The sequence below is a fragment of the Calidris pugnax genome, unplaced genomic scaffold, assembly GCF_001431845.1.
Source record: "Calidris pugnax isolate Ruff unplaced genomic scaffold, ASM143184v1 scaffold30, whole genome shotgun sequence".
NCBI lineage: Eukaryota > Metazoa > Chordata > Aves > Charadriiformes > Scolopacidae > Calidris > Calidris pugnax.
The window spans coordinates 1,514,723-1,533,881 of record NW_015090776.1 but is presented as its reverse complement, the minus strand read 5'-3'; the positions used below and the strand labels follow the sequence as shown (position 1 = coordinate 1,533,881).

The window sequence follows — 19,159 nt, the reverse complement described above, 5'->3', positions numbered from 1 at the left end:
CCTGTGGAGCTAGCACACGTTCAGCATGTAGTTGTGGAGTCGGTACCTACTGAAGTGATGTAGATAAGTTAAAAATTGTGGCCTCAGTCTCTGAAAATGATTAATCCAGTCAATCCAAAAGGTTGTTGTCAATATATACTCATCAGCAGTAATACTTCTCTACTGAAAAAATCTACGACTTTTTTTTTTAGTTCCCTATGAATGTTTGCAAACAGTGTAGTAGTACTTCCATACTGAAGCAAAATGTTTTGTCTCTAAATTGTGTACGTTCTGTTTTCAGCCAGACCAACACCAAAATGATTCCTAATGGGTATTTGATGTTTGAAGATGAAAACTTCATTGAGTCATCTGTTGCCAAACTAAATGCCTTACGTAAAAGCGGTCAGTTCTGCGATGTCCGTCTCCAGGTAACTTTTTTCTGAGTATGATGGTTGAACGTGGTGGGGGTTTTTTTGTTACACTCTGTAATACTATGTGGAGACTGTATTGATTTGAAAAATTGATGTGAGCTGTGACGTTTGCTTGGATAGCCCTTTATACTATTGTAATACAAACATGCTCTAAAAAAAAGCAACTTACCAACATGTGGGTTTTTTACTTGTGTTTTAAATAAAGGTATGCGGACATGAGATGTTGGCGCACCGGGCCGTGCTAGCTTGCTGCAGTCCCTACCTGTTTGAAATCTTCAATAGTGATAGTGATTCTCATGGAATTTCCCATGTTAAATTTGATGATCTCAATCCAGAAGCTGTTGAAGTTCTGTTGAATTATGCCTACACTGCTCAGTAAGTAGTTTTCACAGAACCTAGAGACAGTAGAATTCAATTTAAAAAAAAAAAATCAAAATACTGAAGATAAATTTCTTTCTCTAATAGGTTAAAAGCTGATAAAGAACTGGTGAAAGATGTGTATTCCGCAGCAAAGAAGTTGAAGATGGAGAGAGTGAAGCAGGTACAGTTTTAAGCTCTTCCAGAAGTCCATTCTGCTTTCTCAGGCTGACAGCATTATGTTAATGTGACAACAAAAAGCTTATTCTGTGGAAGAAGTGCTCAGCGACTGAGATTCTTTACCTCTTCACTAGGATTGTATTGATTTGAGTGACACCAATATATATCACTTCCATTTGTGTTATCTTTTGTGCTGAATGGTTCTCTGAATTGGAGTTTTGTATTTGTGCACCCGAATAAGCAAAAAGGCTTCTGAATCGTAGGTGGTTACTTACCTTCAGGTTCGTGGTTGCCTTGGTTGTGTTAGGGGCGTAATTAAACCTGTAGATCTGTGACAAATGAAAAAAGAGTAATCCACACACTCCCAAACATAGGTTTGGTAGAGCTTGACTCTAGAAATACTTATTCTTGCTGCAAATGGGATTCTTTGCCTGACCGCAGATAAGCAGTTTTAAATAGATGTTCAATAGAAAAGCATGGGGTCAAAGTATATGTGAGTAGCTTTTGAATGTATGGCTTTTTTCCTTTAAAATACACATGTCCCTATGGAAGGCAGCATTTCATTTACAGCTCTCTTGGAGGGATGACAACAGGCAGTCACTATTCTGCAGCTAGGAAACAGCTGTTGCTCTATGCTGGGGTGGATAATTTAAACATATTAAAACACCTTGTCTACTTGTAAACTAAGATGCAGCCTCTTTTTCTTAAAAGGTTTGTGGTGACTACTTGCTCTCCAAGATGGATGTTCAGAGCTGTATCTCTTACCGGAACTTTGCAAGTTGTATGGGAGACTCCCGTTTGTTGAACAAGATCGATGGCTACATTCAGGAACATCTTTTACAGATTTCAGAACAGGAAGAATTTCTCAAGCTTCCACGGTTAAAGGTGAGCTTAAGTTTGTAGACTTCCTCCTTCTGGTACGGGATTTTCATAATCAACCTGAGGAGCAACTATTACGGCTTCCTTTAGGGGAGTAGGAAGACTTGGTGTACAGACTTTTGCCAACAATATGAAAATTCTAGAAGTGTATAATATTCATACTGCTGTGAACTTTGACTGTAGAGAATACATACTACCATCCTTTTTAAATGTAAAAGCTATCTGCAGTTGTACTTAAATGTGCTCCCTAGTTTCAGTGGCACAGGCTGAAAGCCTCCTCGTGGCGCTTTTTAGCCGTGCGGTAAAGTGAGAGTGAAGCTCACTGTGTGCTTCACAGTACAGTATGCTACAAGTACAAGGGTAATAATACCACTGGAGTAAATCATCCTTTCTTCTTCTTCTAATTCAAGCTTGAAGTGATGCTGGAAGACAATGTTGGCCTACCTAGCAATGGCAAATTGTACACAAAGGTAATCAACTGGGTACAGCGCAGCATCTGGGAGAACGGAGACAGTCTGGAAGATCTAATGGAAGAGGTTAGTCTTTAAGAAAATGGGATTAAACATCTTTTCTTTTTTTTTTTAAAAGTCAATATGAAGGATGATCCCTTTTTCTTTTATTTTTTTTTTATTTTTTCACTAGGATGATCCCTTTTTCTTTTATTTTTTTTTATTTTTTCACTTTTTTAACTATGACCCTAAAGAATTTAAATTTTACTGTAGGTACCCCTAAGCTGTGAAACTGGGGGGGTGTTCAGGTGAGCTGAATGAACTGTTCAGTCTGGTCTTCCGCTTTCCTTTTTTGCTCACTATGTGCTGTACAGTAACCTCAAAGTGGCATGTATCTTGCTTTAGAATTTGGGGAGGTGGTACTGAAACTTGCTGTAGATTCTTGATGTTTTCCTTTTGCAGGTTTTGCTTGTAAATGCGAAGTAGGTAAAAGCTTCTAATGGTTGTTCCTCCCCGTTGGTTTATCTCCCCATAGGTTTATTAACAAAACTAGGATACCAAGGCTGAAGAACCAAGAAGAAACCTCAAGTGTATTGACACGTACAGAAGCAGCAGTCCTGCCCCAGTTCTCCTAAGAAAATCCGCTGTGGGCAGAGAACGATGATGATGATTTAATGGTGTTTACTTACTCCTTTACAGGATACATTCTTTTAAGTTGTGTGTTATTAAATGGCTTTACTCATGAATACTGGTACTAGATGTAGCCTGGGCAGTTTTTAAGAGAAAAATGAGCGGGGAATCTAAATTCTTAATTGGTTAGAGAAAATGGGTTTTACAAAAACCCATGAAACATCAATATTTTCCCAATTTGTTATTACAAGCACGATAAGGATTCGGCATCAGTTGAATGTGCAGAAGTACTTGTTGATACTGTCATATATTCTCAAGTGTACCTTTCCTCTCGGAGAAACTAATTTTAAAACCTTTGATCATGTTGAAATTCGGATGCATTTCACTGAAATGGTTGCATCTGATGTTTCGTTGTGGACAACAGTTTCCTCCAGAACTTAAACTTGTGTTGTGGTCCCTCATCCCCATGCTCTGAGTCCACTGTTGCCTTCTCTTTAACTCTTTTTGATCGAGAGAAATACGTGTATTTTTCAAAGCAGAAAGCTTGTTTGCGGGGATAACAAAAATGCTTGCATGAGATTTGTGAATTTGTGTAATTCTGCAAATTAATGTGCATCTCGCTTGTCTAATGTTTCTGTGCTGGAAAAACAGCAGAAGCCCTTGGAAAAAACGAAGATTTCTCTCAAGCTGAGAAAGTAAGGAGCCTTCATCCAATGTTGAAGATTGCCACCATGACATCTGCTTCCTTTTAGTTTTGCATTCTGCTAGATTGAGATGAGCTGACGAGAAGTATGCTGGCGACTGCCTTTTGTACTCTGCCTGTAGCTAAGTAGCACTGGAGATGGTAGCCACATGGGTATTCTGTTGTTGTTTTTGCAGGTTCAAACGCTGTACTACTCAGCTGATCACAAGCTGCTTGATGGAAATCTGCTAGATGGACAGGCTGAGGTGTATGGCAGTGATGATGACCACATTCAGTTTGTGCAGGTACAAATTGCAGACAGTCTGAGGTAACCCCCCATAGACTGGAGCAGTTTACAGCACACCTGGAGTCTTGTGTACTGGAGCAGAGAAAGCAGCAGTAACTTTATTGCAGAAATAAGTGACGAGAAAGTATCTTTCTCAAAACTGCTGGAGGTGATGATATAGTCTCTGCTTCTGTGGTTTTGGCAGACTGGCTCTAAGCATTTGCAAAACGGAGTGCTTTTTAGCTTTGACTTCAAAATAAACCTTAGGCTGTTAAAAGAAAGAGGTAGAAAAGCAGTCAGCTGGACAAGTCAGCTGTGGCTTTGTAGAGACACTCAAGAGACTGTAAAGAATCATGGACTGCTTGGCTTTCAGTGGAGAATGGCTTATGTGTCTGTTAAATTCTGGCACAGAGAGAGAGTCCAGACATAAGTTCTAATCCTTCGGCCGCCAGCACCCATTTCTTTTGTTCAGCTGCCACTGGTAACCTGCAAGAGATTTTAAAAAAAAGCAGCAGTGGCTAACTTCATTTCTAGAGATGGCCAATATGTTGTGTGCTGATCAGTTTTGTGCTTTTTCAGATGAATTTTTTTTTTTACTATTTTTTATTTTTAGTTCTGCCCAGATAATAGTAATTCTCAACTACTGAGAAATGCACAGTTAAGCACAATGGAGGCTGTTTATGAAGGGAAGAATAACCAAGGGCTAATAGATGTAAATTATCAGTTGCTTTATACAAATTAAGGTGTTTAAATTCACTGAGTTGGAAGCAAATGCATTGTAATACTTTAACTCATAACAGTGGAGTGTGCTGATACAAAAGTACACTTCTTGAAATTTTTAGCTAATGTTTATGTAAAACTCTGTCCGTCCTGGAACATGGACTTTAGAGGTGAAAAGAGTAGAAGATGAAAAGCCAGCTAATTCACCAGTTTCTTAATTGTTTTTAGTAAGCCTTCAGACTTTACCACCTTTGGAAACTATTCCTTGTAATACTTAAAAGTTGAGAGGTGAATGTCAATTTTATCTTTTTTAAGAAATAAGGCCAAGAGTTCTCACCTCTTTCTTTCTTTATTAAATCCTTTCTGATAATAAGAATTGCCAACACTAGAAATTCTAAACAGTTGAGAAAACTAACACCATAAAACCACAGATGGCAGTTCAGGAAAAAATGTAACTTTAAAATTTTTGTAGTACAAAAGTTTGTAATGTCTGTGAGCGTCTAGGTAGTTTCAGGGTAACAGAATAAGCTTTTACTTGGATGAAGGTTCAGAAATAGCAAAAATGCTATCCACAAATGAATTGGTTTTCCTGGTGAGCTGAGTAGAACTGTCAAACTCTTGTGCGTGAGGTTATCTGTGAGTTAGATGGTGAATTTCAGAAGCCTGATGACAGTTTCCATAGAGACCGGGCTCCAGGGAGCTGTGCAAGCTGCAAACTTGGTGCTGTGGTCAGAAACGCTGCTGCTGAACAGAACAGACAGAATGTTAACTTTTTGTATTTGGTTCTTACCATTCAGAAAAAGCCTGAACAACCCAACCAACTGTGCTGTGTTATCTGAAATGTGAAATTTTGGGGCTTTTCTTAATTGAGCGAAATAATGTAAGCTGCACTATAAGTTTAATTGAAGAAGAAAAGGAAGCAGAAATCTCCTGTTAATGGGAAGTATCAAGGGAGTGAAATCCAAGGAACAGCTGATCTGAGCACAGAGAGGAACTGAGGCGAAATTAATTTGTCTTCAGGGAATGAAGAGAATAGTTAATTCACTTCCAAATAGCATTATATAATTAACTCCAGTTCCAGAAGCAGAGCTTGGGAGTGAGGCTTCTAGTTTGTAGATCAGTTCTCTTCCAATGGATGTAGGTTTTTCCTTACATTTGAAAATCCTGCCAGTAACACATACTCTCTTCTAAGAATTGTAACTGATTTCTAATCAGACACCAGCAGTATAAAGGTGCAGTCACAGGATGAAATGAGTAGCAAGATGAGACATAGGGTGGGTTTTGGCCACTGTTGCCAAGTAGGCAACGGTTTTTCTGTTGAAAACTTAAATATGCTATAAATGATGCTCTGTGGAACTGGTAGGCAAAGTGTCCTCTTGAATAGTTAAATCTTAGCTGAGAGAAGCAAAGGTAGAAGGAGGTGTAGTCTCTGGCTAGGTTTCTGTAGCTGCCTTTTGGTTTTGCAGAAGAAGCCACCACGTGAGAATGATCACAAGCAGATTAGTAGCAGCTCCTGTGGAAGTCTTTCTCCAAATGCTACAGTTCAGAGTCCTAAACACGAGTGGAAAATCATTGCTTCAGAGAAAACTTCAAGTGAGTAACTGGGGCAGGGCTTGTCTAAAAGATGTGCCTGGTATCGTGTACCTACCACCTCCCACTCCCTGGGGATTTCCTTCAGCATCTGTAAGAAATGCAGAGGTGCTTTTTCTTACTGAAGATAGAAATCAATTAATTTGCCTGGTAATTTGTGGGATGTTTCTAACGTAACTGGGGCCAAACTGGGATCGCTTACATCTTGGCCGCAAGGAGACTGTCTCCTGCCACGTTTTTAGATTGCTCAAACATCCTTTGAGCACTACTTTAATAATCTAAACGTTGCATTTTTCTGTAACAAGGCTAACCCTTGGAACCAGCAATCAGAAAAAATAAAAGTTTCACACTTACAAGGAGAGGAGCCTAATCAGAAGACCCCGATCACAATACCTTTAGGTGCTCACCTAAAATTTTATTATATTGGTCATCTCTCCTTTTCTCCCGACAACAGGTAACACCTACCTGTGTCTTGCTGTTCTGGACGGAGTGCTGTGTGTGATATTCCTGCACGGTCGTAACAGCCCCCAGAGCTCTCCCACGAGCACACCACGTCTGCTGAAGAGCCTGAGTTTTGAGCTTCAACCAAATGATGTCATTGAGAAGCCCATGTCTCCGATGCAGTACGCGCGCTCTGGCCTGGGCACAGCTGAACTGAACGGCAAGCTCATCGCTGCAGGTACAAGAGAGAGGAACAATTCTTTAAACACCTTGTTCTTTTGGGGCTGGGGTGGGGGATGGTGGCTTCTTACCTCTGTACACTCAGTGGTTGAGCCGGGGTTCTTGAACAGCAAAGCACTTGGTCTTTGGAAATGTGATATCCTTTAACCTTTTGCTTTTAGGGGGCTATAACAGAGAGGAGTGTTTGCGCACGGTGGAATGCTACGATCCCCAAACGGACACTTGGACTTTCATTGCACCGATGAGAACACCCAGAGCTCGGTTCCAGATGGCGGTTTTAATGGTGTGTGGTGGGTGGAGATGAGGGGGAGTGTGAGATTATGTAAATGTAGGTGGGACAAATAGGGCAAACTTGGCAAAATGGTTAACAAAAGTTGCTTATTTGTAGTTACGCGGTTACTAAAGTGCTAATGATGTGAATTGGGGTGTACTTCCATGTGAAGCAGCTGTTGCTTTTTGCCATTTAGGGGCAGCTGTACGTTGTGGGGGGATCAAATGGTCACTCAGATGACTTGAGCTGTGGAGAAATGTATGAGCCAGAAATAGATGACTGGACTCCTGTCCCTGAACTGAGAACCAATCGCTGCAATGCAGGTAACGCATCTGCTGCTGACGGACTGTTGGGGTTGGGTTTTTTAAAATTTATTCATTTATTAGCTTGCTTGTTCTTTCCTGTATGAATAGGAGTATGTGCCCTGAATGGAAAACTGTACATTGTTGGCGGTTCCGATCCTTATGGCCAAAAGGGACTTAAGAATTGTGATGTGTTTGATCCCATAACAAAATCTTGGACGAGCTGCGCTCCCCTCAATATCCGTAAGTTTGCTCTGTAGTTTGGGAGGGAGGGGGGAAAAGGGCGATTGCAGAACCGTGGGTTTGGTTAAAACCAAACAAAAAGCCTGTTTAAATTTCATCTGCTGGGCTGTAACTCCTGGTGTTCATTGCAGGGAGGCACCAGTCAGCGGTGTGTGAGCTGGGTGGGTATTTGTACATCATTGGAGGAGCAGAATCCTGGAACTGCCTGAACAGCGTGGAGCGTTACAACCCGGAGAACAACACTTGGACCCTGATTGCCCCCATGAACGTGGCTCGACGAGGAGCTGGAGTGGCCGTTCGTGACGGTAGGATTCCACGGGCTTCAGTAACCTCTGCTTGTGCTTGAGGAATTTTCTGTGTTAAGCTGGGATGCAAGTAGAATGGAAAGCTGGGTTCCCTCTCAGGGAGGAAACAGCACAGTAAGAGCCTGGCTGTGTCTCCTAATTTAATTAAAAACCGCAACCATAAAAAAAACCAAACAAAGACTTCTGTTTTGGGGCATTTTCCCCACCTCTTTCTCTTCCAAACACCTGGCTGTGTCTCCTAATTTAATTAAAAACTGCAACCAGAAAAAAAAACTCCAAAAAAAACTTCTGTTTTGGGGCATTTGCCCCACCTCTTTCTTTTCCAAACGTCACCATGCAGCTTCAACAGCTGCATCTGTTTGAATTTGGACTTTGTGCCTACTCTGAAATAACTTCATTTGGACTTTGTGCCTACTCTGAAATAACTTCCAGTCAGCATCACCATGCAGCTTCAACAGCTGCATCTGTTTGAATTTGGACTTTGTGCCTACTCTGAAATAACTTCATTTCTAATGATGGGGAGACTCAAAGCAGGTCAATGCTGTAACTTCAGACCTTGAGTAAGGCAAAAGTTCAATTGGGGCTTAGTTTGTCTCCCCAGAAAGGAGGCCGCGTTTGGGGACACAGCTGGTGCTGGGCAGTGAAGCATTCCCTTTTTGTTTCCTTGCCTTTTTTTTAGGAAAACTCTTTGTTGGTGGAGGCTTTGATGGCTCTCACGCGGTGAGCTGCATGGAGATGTACGACCCTGCTAAGAACGAGTGGAAGCTGATGGGGAGTATGACCACCCCCAGGAGCAACGCCGGCATCACCACCGTGGCCAACACCATTTACGCAGTCGGGGGCTTCGACGGCAACGAATTCTTGAACACAGTCGAAGTCTACAACCCGGAATCCAACGAATGGAGCCCCTACACAAAGATTTACAAGTTTTAAGTGAATTAAATTCCCTTTTCAAACTAACAGGCTTAGTGATGTAATTGTGTTGAAGTAGAGGTACACATGTGAATAGGGTCGGGGAGGGCATAGATGTTGCCAACAGCAACACAGAGCTTTTGCATATTGCATATTAATGTGCTGTACATATTTGTTTTGGAAAGAATATCAAGATGAAGGGGTTTTTGTGTATTTTGGAACTTTGTCATAGGGTTGGTTTTGTGGTGGTTTTTGTTTGGGTTTGTTTTGTTTTTTTTTTAAGAATTTGAAGATAATGCAAGAGAAACTAGACTGGGCATATCATTTCAGGAGCTTCCCCCAGTGTTTGTTTTGTAACTTTGCACGTTAAATGACTTTTCCTGTAGGATGTGTTCATGAGACAGGATGTGTAGGGCATACTGGGGGATCTTTTTTTTTTCATCAGGCCTTGTTTTCCTTCAGTAACTGGAACAATCTGTAACAAGAAGCCTTATTTAAATAAGATATAATGGCTATTTTTTTTATTAAAAAAAAGCTGACATGCCTGCCAATACCTTATCTTTTATGATTGCCTTTTTATACCAGTTTTTATATAGTCAGCAGGGGTATTTTACCTGTTGATGTGAAAATGGCAGATCAATGGTTATGGAAGCAAAGAGACAACCTTGGAGTTGGAGTGGGAAGACACGTACCACTGTAGTGAGCTGCTGAGCTTTGGCCTCTGCTCCCATAGTGTGACTTAGTGTGTGCAACACCTTCCTTCCAGCCAGACAGAGTTTCCCAGCAGAAGAGAGCTGTGATTTTTATTTTTTAATTTTTTTTTTTTCCGGGATGGGGAAAATGCAGAGGGTGCTTTCTGTACAGCGGTTTTGTTACTACGGGGGAGCTGTTTGTAAACCGAAAACTTATGTCTGGGGTTTTTCCTCATGGTTTTTAAACTCTTGCCGGTGGGCGGTGACAATGTATTCATCCCATTAGTAACCCTCTTCAGTTTATTTTTTCTAATCCTACAAGCTGAAAGTGTGGTAGAACACGAATAACTTGATTTCCTTTGTGCTCATAGTCCTCTGTTTTAGTTCACTTCCTCTATGGGTATGGATAAACCCTCGGTTAGGATGACTCGGTGTCTAATGTGTAGTGCTGCACATCTAACTCCTGGTGCCAAAACCAGCACTTGACTGCTTGCTGCTGCTGCTGCAAACACATTAAAGGTACCTTCTGGGAAATCCTTGCACCCCAAGATGGCTGTGATGTGTCTTTTGTGTCCTTTTCTTCAACGAGACAGTTTACAAACAGACTTCTGCGATATTAAAACAGGCACTTCAACTGTCTGTAGGATGTAGGACTTGATCTGCTCATTCAGCTCTGTTCCTCAGGGAAATTCAGCTGCCCCTGATGGTGCTAATTTTGGTCACCATCACATTCTTAGTTTACTGGTTTGATTCGGGTCTGATCCCAATGGTGGTGACACACCACGAGGCCATGCTGCTGCAGTGGGGTGGGAGCAGACTTCTGTGTCTCCGCAGGGGAGCAGGAAAACAGCATTCCAAGCCATAAAGGTGGGTGCGTGTCACCAGGGAGAGTGTCCATAGGAGAGGGACAAAGCAGTTGTCTTAATCTGTGTTGGCTTCTCTGCCCCTGAAGTCTAGCAATCAGGAGTAGGAGTGAGCTAAGGCAGACATCATGTGCTTAAGTTGGTGCAGCTTCCTAGATTAATGACAGAAATTGCCCATGTAGGCTTATTCCACAACTTGAACAGAAACAGCCTTTAAAGTGAATTTTGCTCCAACAGTAACTCCCAACCCACTTCTCCTTGACTTTCAAGGGTCTGGGCATCAAAGTGAAAACAGAGCTCTTCAAAGCCACACTGCTGCATAGAATTAACTGCTGTTTACTGTAACAATAAATTAGATTTTTACAATTAAGATTTTTTTTTTTTACAAATACATCCAAAAGTTAATATCAAAATAAACACTTCTAGAACTTTGCTGGTTGCTCATCTCTGTACAAATACATACACAGAAGAGGTAGCTTTAAAGGCCACAGCAGCATTGAAAATGGCTTTTAGAAAGTTTCAGGGACTTAAAGCAGTTCTGGAAAAGCAACAAACGGTACATTCAAAGAGAGATGTCACCCAGAGAGCAGAGATGGAGTAATAATAACCCCCAGAGGGGAAAACAGCTTGTGCCTTCACAAGAGAAGGTGGCGAAAGAGAACGCCGAGGACTTTTCCAAAAGAAAGTTTCCGTTATATGAAGATTGAGTAGGGATTTTACCAAAGGAAAAACATCCCTTTTCTCTGAAAAGAGGTCTGGGACCAGCATATCTGCACGAGGCTGGGTTTTGTGGTTTTTTCTTTTTAAAAAAAAGAGCACCAATCCATTTCTTTCCCTGTTCTATATCCTCTTTTAAGCCTTCAGTAGCTCACTACACGGGAGCCGTAACGCTGCGTGTGCATGTCAGCCCCTGTGTCTTGTAGAGGCACCCGGGTGCCTTCGGATTCAGCTGCTTTCCTCTCGGTCCTTTCAGACCCCCAGGTGTCAAACAGTCTTTTTTTCTCCTCACTTGTCACTTCTGAAGTTATCAGCAAAACAAATACCTTACAGGGATTCTTTTTTTTTTTTTCCTATCCAACCATAGCTCCTCTCAGGAACATCTGGAACAGCAGCCCAGCACATCTGCTGTACCCCAAACCAGCTGTATCAATCCAGGGACCTTCACTCCAGAGAAAATCCTGTTCCCTTCCCATTCTTGGCAGAAATGTGGACGTTTAATGTACACATGTGACGTCGGTGGTTTTTTCCTTCAACTCTTGATACAAAACAGCACCATGGAGAAAAAAGGAGGCAGGTTTTTTGGCTCCTCAAGTGTTTCCCCGCACACACACGCCAGAGGAGTGTGACTTTGTTGGGACAAGGAAAAGGCAGTGGGGCCAGCACTAGGGCTCCAGCCCTTCACCCCAGAGTCAGAGCCAGCCCCTGCTCTTGGCTTCCGCGTGAGCCGCCGCCTGACACTGCTCAATGGTGTGTTCCAGCTGGGCCAGCTGGCAACAGCCAACTTCCAGTCTCTCTCTGGAAAAAACAGAAGATGCAGAAGTTATCGGGACACGATGGACCCATTTTACAGACGGCCATCTTTCCGTATATCCCTCTGAAACAAAATTCAGAGGGATTCTAATACCAAGCTTTAACTCTGCCAAAAACAGAATAGTCGGCACCTCTGGAAATCCAGGCGTATTTTTATCTTTCTAGCAAAAGACCAAGTTTCTTACAGAGCTCATTAATCATTACGTGTCCTTAGCTCTATCATAGAATCATAGAATGGCCCAGGCTGGAAGGGACCTCCAAAGGCCATCTAGTCCGACCTCCCCGCAGTCAGCAGGGACACCCCCAACTAGACCAGGTTGCCCAGGGCCTCGTCGAGCCTCTCCTTGAATATCTCCAGGGAAGGGGCCTCAACCACCTCCCTGGGCAACCTGTTCCAGTGCTCCACCACCCTCACAGTGAAGAGCCCTCTCCTAATCTCCAGTCTAAATCTGTTCCCCTCCAGCTTGAAGCCATGCAATCACATCTTTAAAAGGCAACAGTCTAAGAGCCACACAGCAAACACTAGTCCAGTCTTCTCAGCCCAAATTCAACCTTCAAATACTAGAAAACGTTACTGGTTTTTACCGAATGTGTTCAAGCTGCAAGTCAACTACACCTTTCCTGTAGGTTTATGTGTTGCAGATGGATAGAAATAAGTTCCATCCACAGTTAGAAGATGGTCAGAGACAGATTTTAGGCTTCTAGGATAATGTGACTTCAATCTTTCCTGGGTTCTATCCACAGTTAGAAGATGGTCAGAGACAGATTTTAGGCTTCTAGGATAATGTGACTTCAATCTTTCCTGGGTTCTATCCACAGTTAGAAGATGGTCAGAGACAGATTTTAGGCTTCTGAGATAATGTGACTTCAGTCTTTCCTGGGTGCAGCTACTCCTCTTCCTCTTGCACTCGCCCCACGTCAGTAATATTTCTAATGATTTGCAGAGTGTCCCCAGTCAGAGACAACCCTTCACGAGCTTATGCTGGTAAAAGTAAAATACTGTTTAAATCAGCTACTCCTAAAGAGACTTATGGTCACATACTCACCATGGGACACCTGCACTGAGAAAAAAGTACTATAAGAAACATTTTTTTGGAAACCAAATAAACCCTACACCATTTGCAGTGACCCAAGCGGTTCCTGTTTTGGAACATAGGGCAGGCCATCAAATGGTGTTCCATTTTTAAACAGCAGCCACTCTGAGCTCAACACATGAAAAACCTTCTCCATTGCAACGTTCTGAAAGACCGTGAAACAAAGCTTCCATTTTTCAGAGCACTTTCAGAAATGTTGGCAAAAGGACCAGACCCCGGATGTCATTTCCCTGTGTCTGGTTTCATGAAAACCACGTGCAGACACCGAACCACTGCTGTTTCACTACGTTTTGATTTGCTCACACAGTTTGATGGGTCTTCCCTGGGCAGTTTGCCTTTTTTTTCCAGCAGTAAAGTTGCCAAAATACCTGCTCTCGGTTTTCTATTTGAGCTTAGTACTAGAGGGCAAAATTGGTTATATCATACTCATCTCTATACTTAAGCTATGAGTATTTTGCAAACATTTGCTATTGCGACTGGGGAAAAAAATAAATCAACTACAGATAAGGCAGCTGAATAGTCAGTTGTTCGAAATAATTCTAAAGTTAGTCAAAGTAATTCTAAAGTACCTCGTGCGTAAGTAAAAAAAGGTTATTTTAAACAATTAGCACAGATTTTTGCCTTCTTGCTTGTAGGAGTATGATGTGCAAGAGATGCAAAAATTCCCCTTCTCCCCCCTCCCCAAGGAAAAAGAGCACACACTTACACCCCAGTGTTGTGTATCCCTCCTGCCCACGCACACCCTGGGCACGGGAGGTACCCATAAACACCAACTGCTCTACCCCTTGCCCTTCTGGTGCGATTTCTGCTGGTTCTTCTCTGGCATTTGCAGCCAAACACAACCTCTGAGCAGCTCCTAGGAATTACTTGTTGCTTTCCTACGAGGAAAGTGGCTGCGAAGCCTGAAACCAGTTGTCCTGACTCAAAATACCATTTTAATACAATTAGTTTTCAACTAAAAAGGGATATGGTGGAAGACAAACTACGCAGTTGTGATGTGTATAGTCAAAAAGGCAATTTCCGTAAAACCCAATAAGCAGCGGTGACTTTTGCTCTAAAGCTGCCAAAATCAAAGATTTTAGAAACACCTTAAACCAGCCAAACCACAACTGAGTTAAAAGGCAGAGCTCCTTTTCACTTTTTGCTTTTCATTGTATTATGTAAAGGTAGTTTTAAAAAATAATTGGCATTGAAAGGTCGCTTACAGCAGCTTTCATGGCAGAATGGGGGTTTTTTGGAAGGTTCAGTTCAAACCATCTTTCATCTATTTACATATAAAGTATTTACACACAAAATAAATCTCTTGACTACGCTGATTTTTTTTTATTTGGCCTTCTGTTTCCAAAGAAGGACCTGAACCTGATTAGATAGAAAACATTCTGTAACTTTAGTCTTCCAAAGGCTACTTTCTCAAAAGCCCATTTGTAAGGTCCTCCTCAACAAAAAGCAAGCAAGGTCAGTCACACAAGTACAGCCCGAGGGTGACCACACCAGCCTCTGAAGGAATTATTTTTACTATGCTGAGCACAAATTGGCACATATTATTTTCTTAAAGCCTGGATCAACACAGAGCTATATCCAACAGCTTGATTTATTAGTTTGTTGGGTTTTTGTTTTGTTTTGTTTTTTCACTTGATCAACTTCTTTTAATATAGAATCATGGAATGGTTTGGGTTGGAAGGGACCATAAAGATCATCGCGTTGCAACCCCCCTGGCAGGGGGGTTGGAACTCCATGATCTTTAAGGTCCTTCCAACCCAAACCATTCCATGATTCTATGATTAAATCTCTCCCTCCCTGCTTAACTTTTCTCCCCTACCCCAGCGATTAGCACTTAAAAATTCACAGAAGATTTAGGAAGTTGGTATCAATCCAGGCAAAGGAAAGCTTTTTAGAATAATTTGCCTACTCAGATTAAAATAATCTGCAAGCCTTTTACAAAGCTGCTGGAACCGTGCTGTGTATCCTGGGAAGTTACAGCTCACTCATATCCATGTAACAGCAACATCAAAGAAATTATTTCCCTGTCTTTTATCATTCACTTACAATTTATTTTTTTTAAAAAGTATTATGGCATTTAAAAACCTCACAGAACCTGGATTTACAAGCCCTCAATTACACAAATTCAGAAAGAAACCTTTTATAAGCCAGAAACTTTACTATAAAGATTTGTAAGGGTTGCATGACACTCAATTTTGAAGTTCTCAGCTGTAAACTTTTAACTCAGTTGTACAACAGAACATTTATTTTCCTGTGACCGAATTGTAAAAAAAGCCTCCTAAAATGGAAATGAGTATTTGGAATCTTATGGGGTTTTCTCCTTTCCTAACTGTACTTCCAAATGTCTTAGTAAGATACAGTGGCTAAATTTATGACTTTAATAATGATGGCCACAATGCAGCACAGCGACTGCACATACACCAGTTTTCATGGTACAGTTCAATCACTTGTATCACCTTGAGAATTGCAGGGTTTTTTCCTCTACTGATTTAAGCAAAGTTCTCATAATAACATCTTCTGTTACAAGAAATAACCTCACTAAATTAAAATTTCAGTTACAATCAAATTCATTCCAATGCAGTCTCATGCTCTAACCTACCTTACAATGAATCCTGAATTCCACTGGCTCTGCCACTAAGCCATGAATTCAACACCGGGAGAGGAAAGAGGGACCAACACCTCACCTCAAACAGCTGAAAATCACTGTGTAGGTGGCTCATCTCTAATTTAATTCCTGTCTTCTTCCACTCTGTTGTAATAGTAGGTAATTTTTAAAAAAATAAAAATCCTTAATCATCTTCCCTATGCTCCTCCTACAACTGTGATTTTTTATTTTCCAAACAATTTCTCTTACAGTACTTTGGTTAATACAGTATGTGCTAAAATGCTGCCTCGAAACCCATCTGATGTAATTGGCTTACCGATATCTCTCTTGTGAAACACACTCATAAAGCTCCTCAGCAGTGAATTTTATACTATTATTTATCTACAAAAGAACAAAGAATAAAGAATTAACACAGTAATTTATCAAGTATCACATATCAATTAAAATGACACAGCTGGTGTAACAGATACGGTTAGCGTATTACCTAACAGGTTCTCAAGTTGAGACAGCACAGCAAAAAAAAAAGTCATGCTATGTATTATAAAATCAAATATTACAAATTAACTACCGTGAGTTTATGTAATGGGAGTGATAGATTTTTTAACAACTTCTGCGCAAATGTAAAAGACCTTAACCAATTCTTCCTCCCCTCTTAAATTACCCTATAGTTCTATAGCAAACAGAATAACTTGATTTGCATTAATTCCATACAGTCACCCTATATGTACAAGCCCAAAACCCAAATATATTTTCCTGTTTAGAAGAAGATTGCAAATATGAAATATGTAATATGCTAAATGGAAAATACCTCTATTATACTGCAAACAATTCATTTTAGTTTCTCTTCTTAAAATCCTTCAGCACAAATGAGTTAAAACTTCACAAATAACGGGTAATTTCAATTTATCTTTTTTCCCCTGAACTGCAGCCATTACTCTCCACAGCACCATGTACTTTCTTCTTACAACGATTAAGCCAGGGATGTTTTGGTGACTTCAGCTTCAAGGCTTTTTACTCTCCACAGCGAGCCATTCCCAACAAATGAGTGCCCAGCGAGTCACACAACCAATTCAAACACCAGTGGAGATTCAAAGAACTTTTGGTAGGTGGTGAGCAAAAATAAGTTTAAATGTTCAATGCCTAGTAAATAAGAGCAAATCTTCAAAACTCTAGCTTAGTGGCAGCACAATGATGAGACAGCTCACCCCATAACCACTATAAATAAAAAACTGCAACTGAAGTGTATCTGAGACAACATTAAAGACAACTTCATACCTCGTTGCTTACGAGTACGTTATAGAGGGTCCAAATGTCTTGGAAACTACTGGTTGGGGTCAAAATTCTGAAAAAGAAAAGGTTGGGGATTTTTTTACTCAAGTATAAAAGGATTCTATGGAAGAGTTGAAGAAATAGTCAGAAATGCTTCATGGAAAAAAAAAAATCTAATTACTTTCTTTAAACAAAAAGGAAATTTTGATCTTTGAAGAATTGTCCCTTCCACTCATCCCTTTCCACTCCTCTAGAAGAATCAAACGAGCTTATTATTCTTGTAAGGACTTTCTGTGAGGGTTTTTTCCTAATTAAAAATTCAACTGATGTTTTTACGAGCAATTTCTATACGGGGATGGCAAGAAACCCAGTAATAATTAAAAATCTTTTGTTTCCCATGAGCAAAGCCTGCTGTATTCGTGCCGAGCAGCAGCAAAGTGACACGCAATACAAAACCCTCCCACACGAGCTGAAGCTTTAACTCATTCTCTAATGCACAGCTCAAATGCTACAATTTACATCCCAGTTTTCCTACTTTTCATAATAACGAATTCCCACCCAATATTGAGAAATGTCAATGGGATTTGACAGCTGAAGAGAGGTGCCTTTAGGAAGAAAATGTGGTCCTTGTTCCACAAGTGGAGATACCACCTGCAGAAGGAAGCATCAGCTTTGGTTGCTCCACAAGGTGAAGTTCTGAGAGATGTACGCCCTTTTCCACAAGGCTCCAAAAATGATCCAATAAGGAAGTTGTTCTCTTTAAAATTAATTCTCCAGATCTATTTAAGTAGATATATTTCAGTTATGCCTCAGCGTAACTTAATGTGCATTCGCTGGAAAAAAAGCCCCAACCCTTTTATACAGTACAAGATATGAATTAAAATCTACGTTAAAAACCATGTAACACTTCACATATATATATTAAGAATATATATATATACACACACATATATATTAAGAAACACTGATAAAATTCTGCCTTATGTTAAGTATTAAGAATGTAAATAACAATTAAGAAAATGACTGGATTTGGAAAAAAGTAATTGAAAAAAACCTCCAATCTTCTTTTTGGGAAGCTCTATTTACTTTCCCATGGGAAAGTGTCTAAATTCTCCCCTCCTTCCCCTTCTAAGCTGTAAGCCTTTATAAATGAATTCATTAGGAACTTAAAAAAAAAACCAACAAACCAACAAACAGAAAACTAACAGAATAATTTAAAATTGCCATTTACAAGTGACACTGTATTTTAAGCAGGCTGGAAGACCGTGACACACCACGGGATTTATGGTAACTAGTAAGTCCACTGCTTATTTTCATCCTGATTTTGCATAGGAATTATCGCCGTTACAACAATTAGTCACACGTCCTTTCTCCCTCCGTAAGAAGATGTCCCTGGGACTCTGTTCTTGAACTGGAAACGCTTCACCTGCCAACTAGAAGTCAGCAAGAGAACCAAATTGGCTAGTTTTCCTAAAAATACCTCAAAGCCTTCAGCCGCTACCCCAGTGAGCGAGCTGTTGGCTGTGACAGCATAAAACCCCGGCAGAGACAACTTGGCAAAGGCCCTTGGAAACACGGGGAATCTTGGCAGCGTGGAGAGTGTGGCAGCTGAGGTTCCCACTGCCCTGTCTGTGGGGGACAATCCATCAGGGTTGAACCATCACACCACTGCTCTGCTACATAAATAAACCCAGCCTGGGAACGCGGGGTAGAATCCCGCTGGTTTCGGTACCGCTCCGCCTTCTGTGTCCTGCAAAAAGGAGGAAAGCTGGCCTGCATTGGAATGGGCTGCCCAGGGAGGTGGTGGAGTCACCATCCCTGGAGGTATTTAAGACACGTGTAGACATGGCTCTTCAGGGCATGCTCTAGTGCCCAAGATTATTGATTTGTGGTGGGATGTTGTGTGGGTGGGTGATGGTTTTTGGTTTGGTGGTTGTTGTTGTGTGTTTAGGTGGTGGGTGGGGTTTTTTTGTTGGTTTTTGTTGTTGTTGTTTTTTTGTGGTTGGACTCGATGATCTCTGAGGTCCCTTCCAACCACTACGATCCTGTGATTCTGTAGGGTACTGCATTCAGTTTTGTGAAAACAAACACAGAATCACAGAATCTTCTAGGTTGGAAGGGACCTTAAAGATCATCTTGTCCAACCGTCAACCTAACTGACAAAAATAGACACCCACACAACAAACAAGGAGCATCATCACTAAACCAT

At 41.1% G+C, this 19,159-nt stretch overlaps 2 protein-coding genes across 2 annotated transcripts in view; one reads left to right on the top strand and one right to left on the bottom strand.

Moving 5' to 3' along the window:
- Positions 1 to 251: 251 nt before the first annotated feature.
- On the top strand, positions 252 to 10,137 carry IVNS1ABP (influenza virus NS1A binding protein). The gene is made up of 13 exons (XM_014948508.1): positions 252 to 407; positions 616 to 785; positions 876 to 951; positions 1,659 to 1,832; positions 2,237 to 2,362; positions 3,785 to 3,892; positions 6,060 to 6,186; positions 6,638 to 6,862; positions 7,026 to 7,147; positions 7,332 to 7,458; positions 7,549 to 7,680; positions 7,812 to 7,985; positions 8,665 to 10,137. The coding sequence occupies exons 1-13, from the start codon at positions 297 to 299 to the stop codon at positions 8,916 to 8,918; spliced, it is 1,926 nt and encodes a 641-aa protein (XP_014803994.1). The 5' UTR covers positions 252 to 296; the 3' UTR covers positions 8,919 to 10,137.
- A 1,396-nt stretch (positions 10,138 to 11,533) lies between these two features.
- The window catches only part of SWT1 (SWT1, RNA endoribonuclease homolog), a 41,468-nt gene continuing 33,842 nt past the window's right edge, over positions 11,534 to 19,159 (bottom strand). Inside the window, exons 17-19 of the mRNA XM_014948492.1 lie at positions 16,957 to 17,023; positions 15,998 to 16,062; positions 11,534 to 11,967 (exon numbers count right to left, since the gene is read on the bottom strand). Coding sequence (XP_014803978.1) covers positions 11,862 to 11,967; positions 15,998 to 16,062; positions 16,957 to 17,023 — 238 coding nt within the window. The 3' untranslated portion in view covers positions 11,534 to 11,861. The remainder of the gene's footprint in view (positions 11,968 to 15,997; positions 16,063 to 16,956; positions 17,024 to 19,159) is intronic.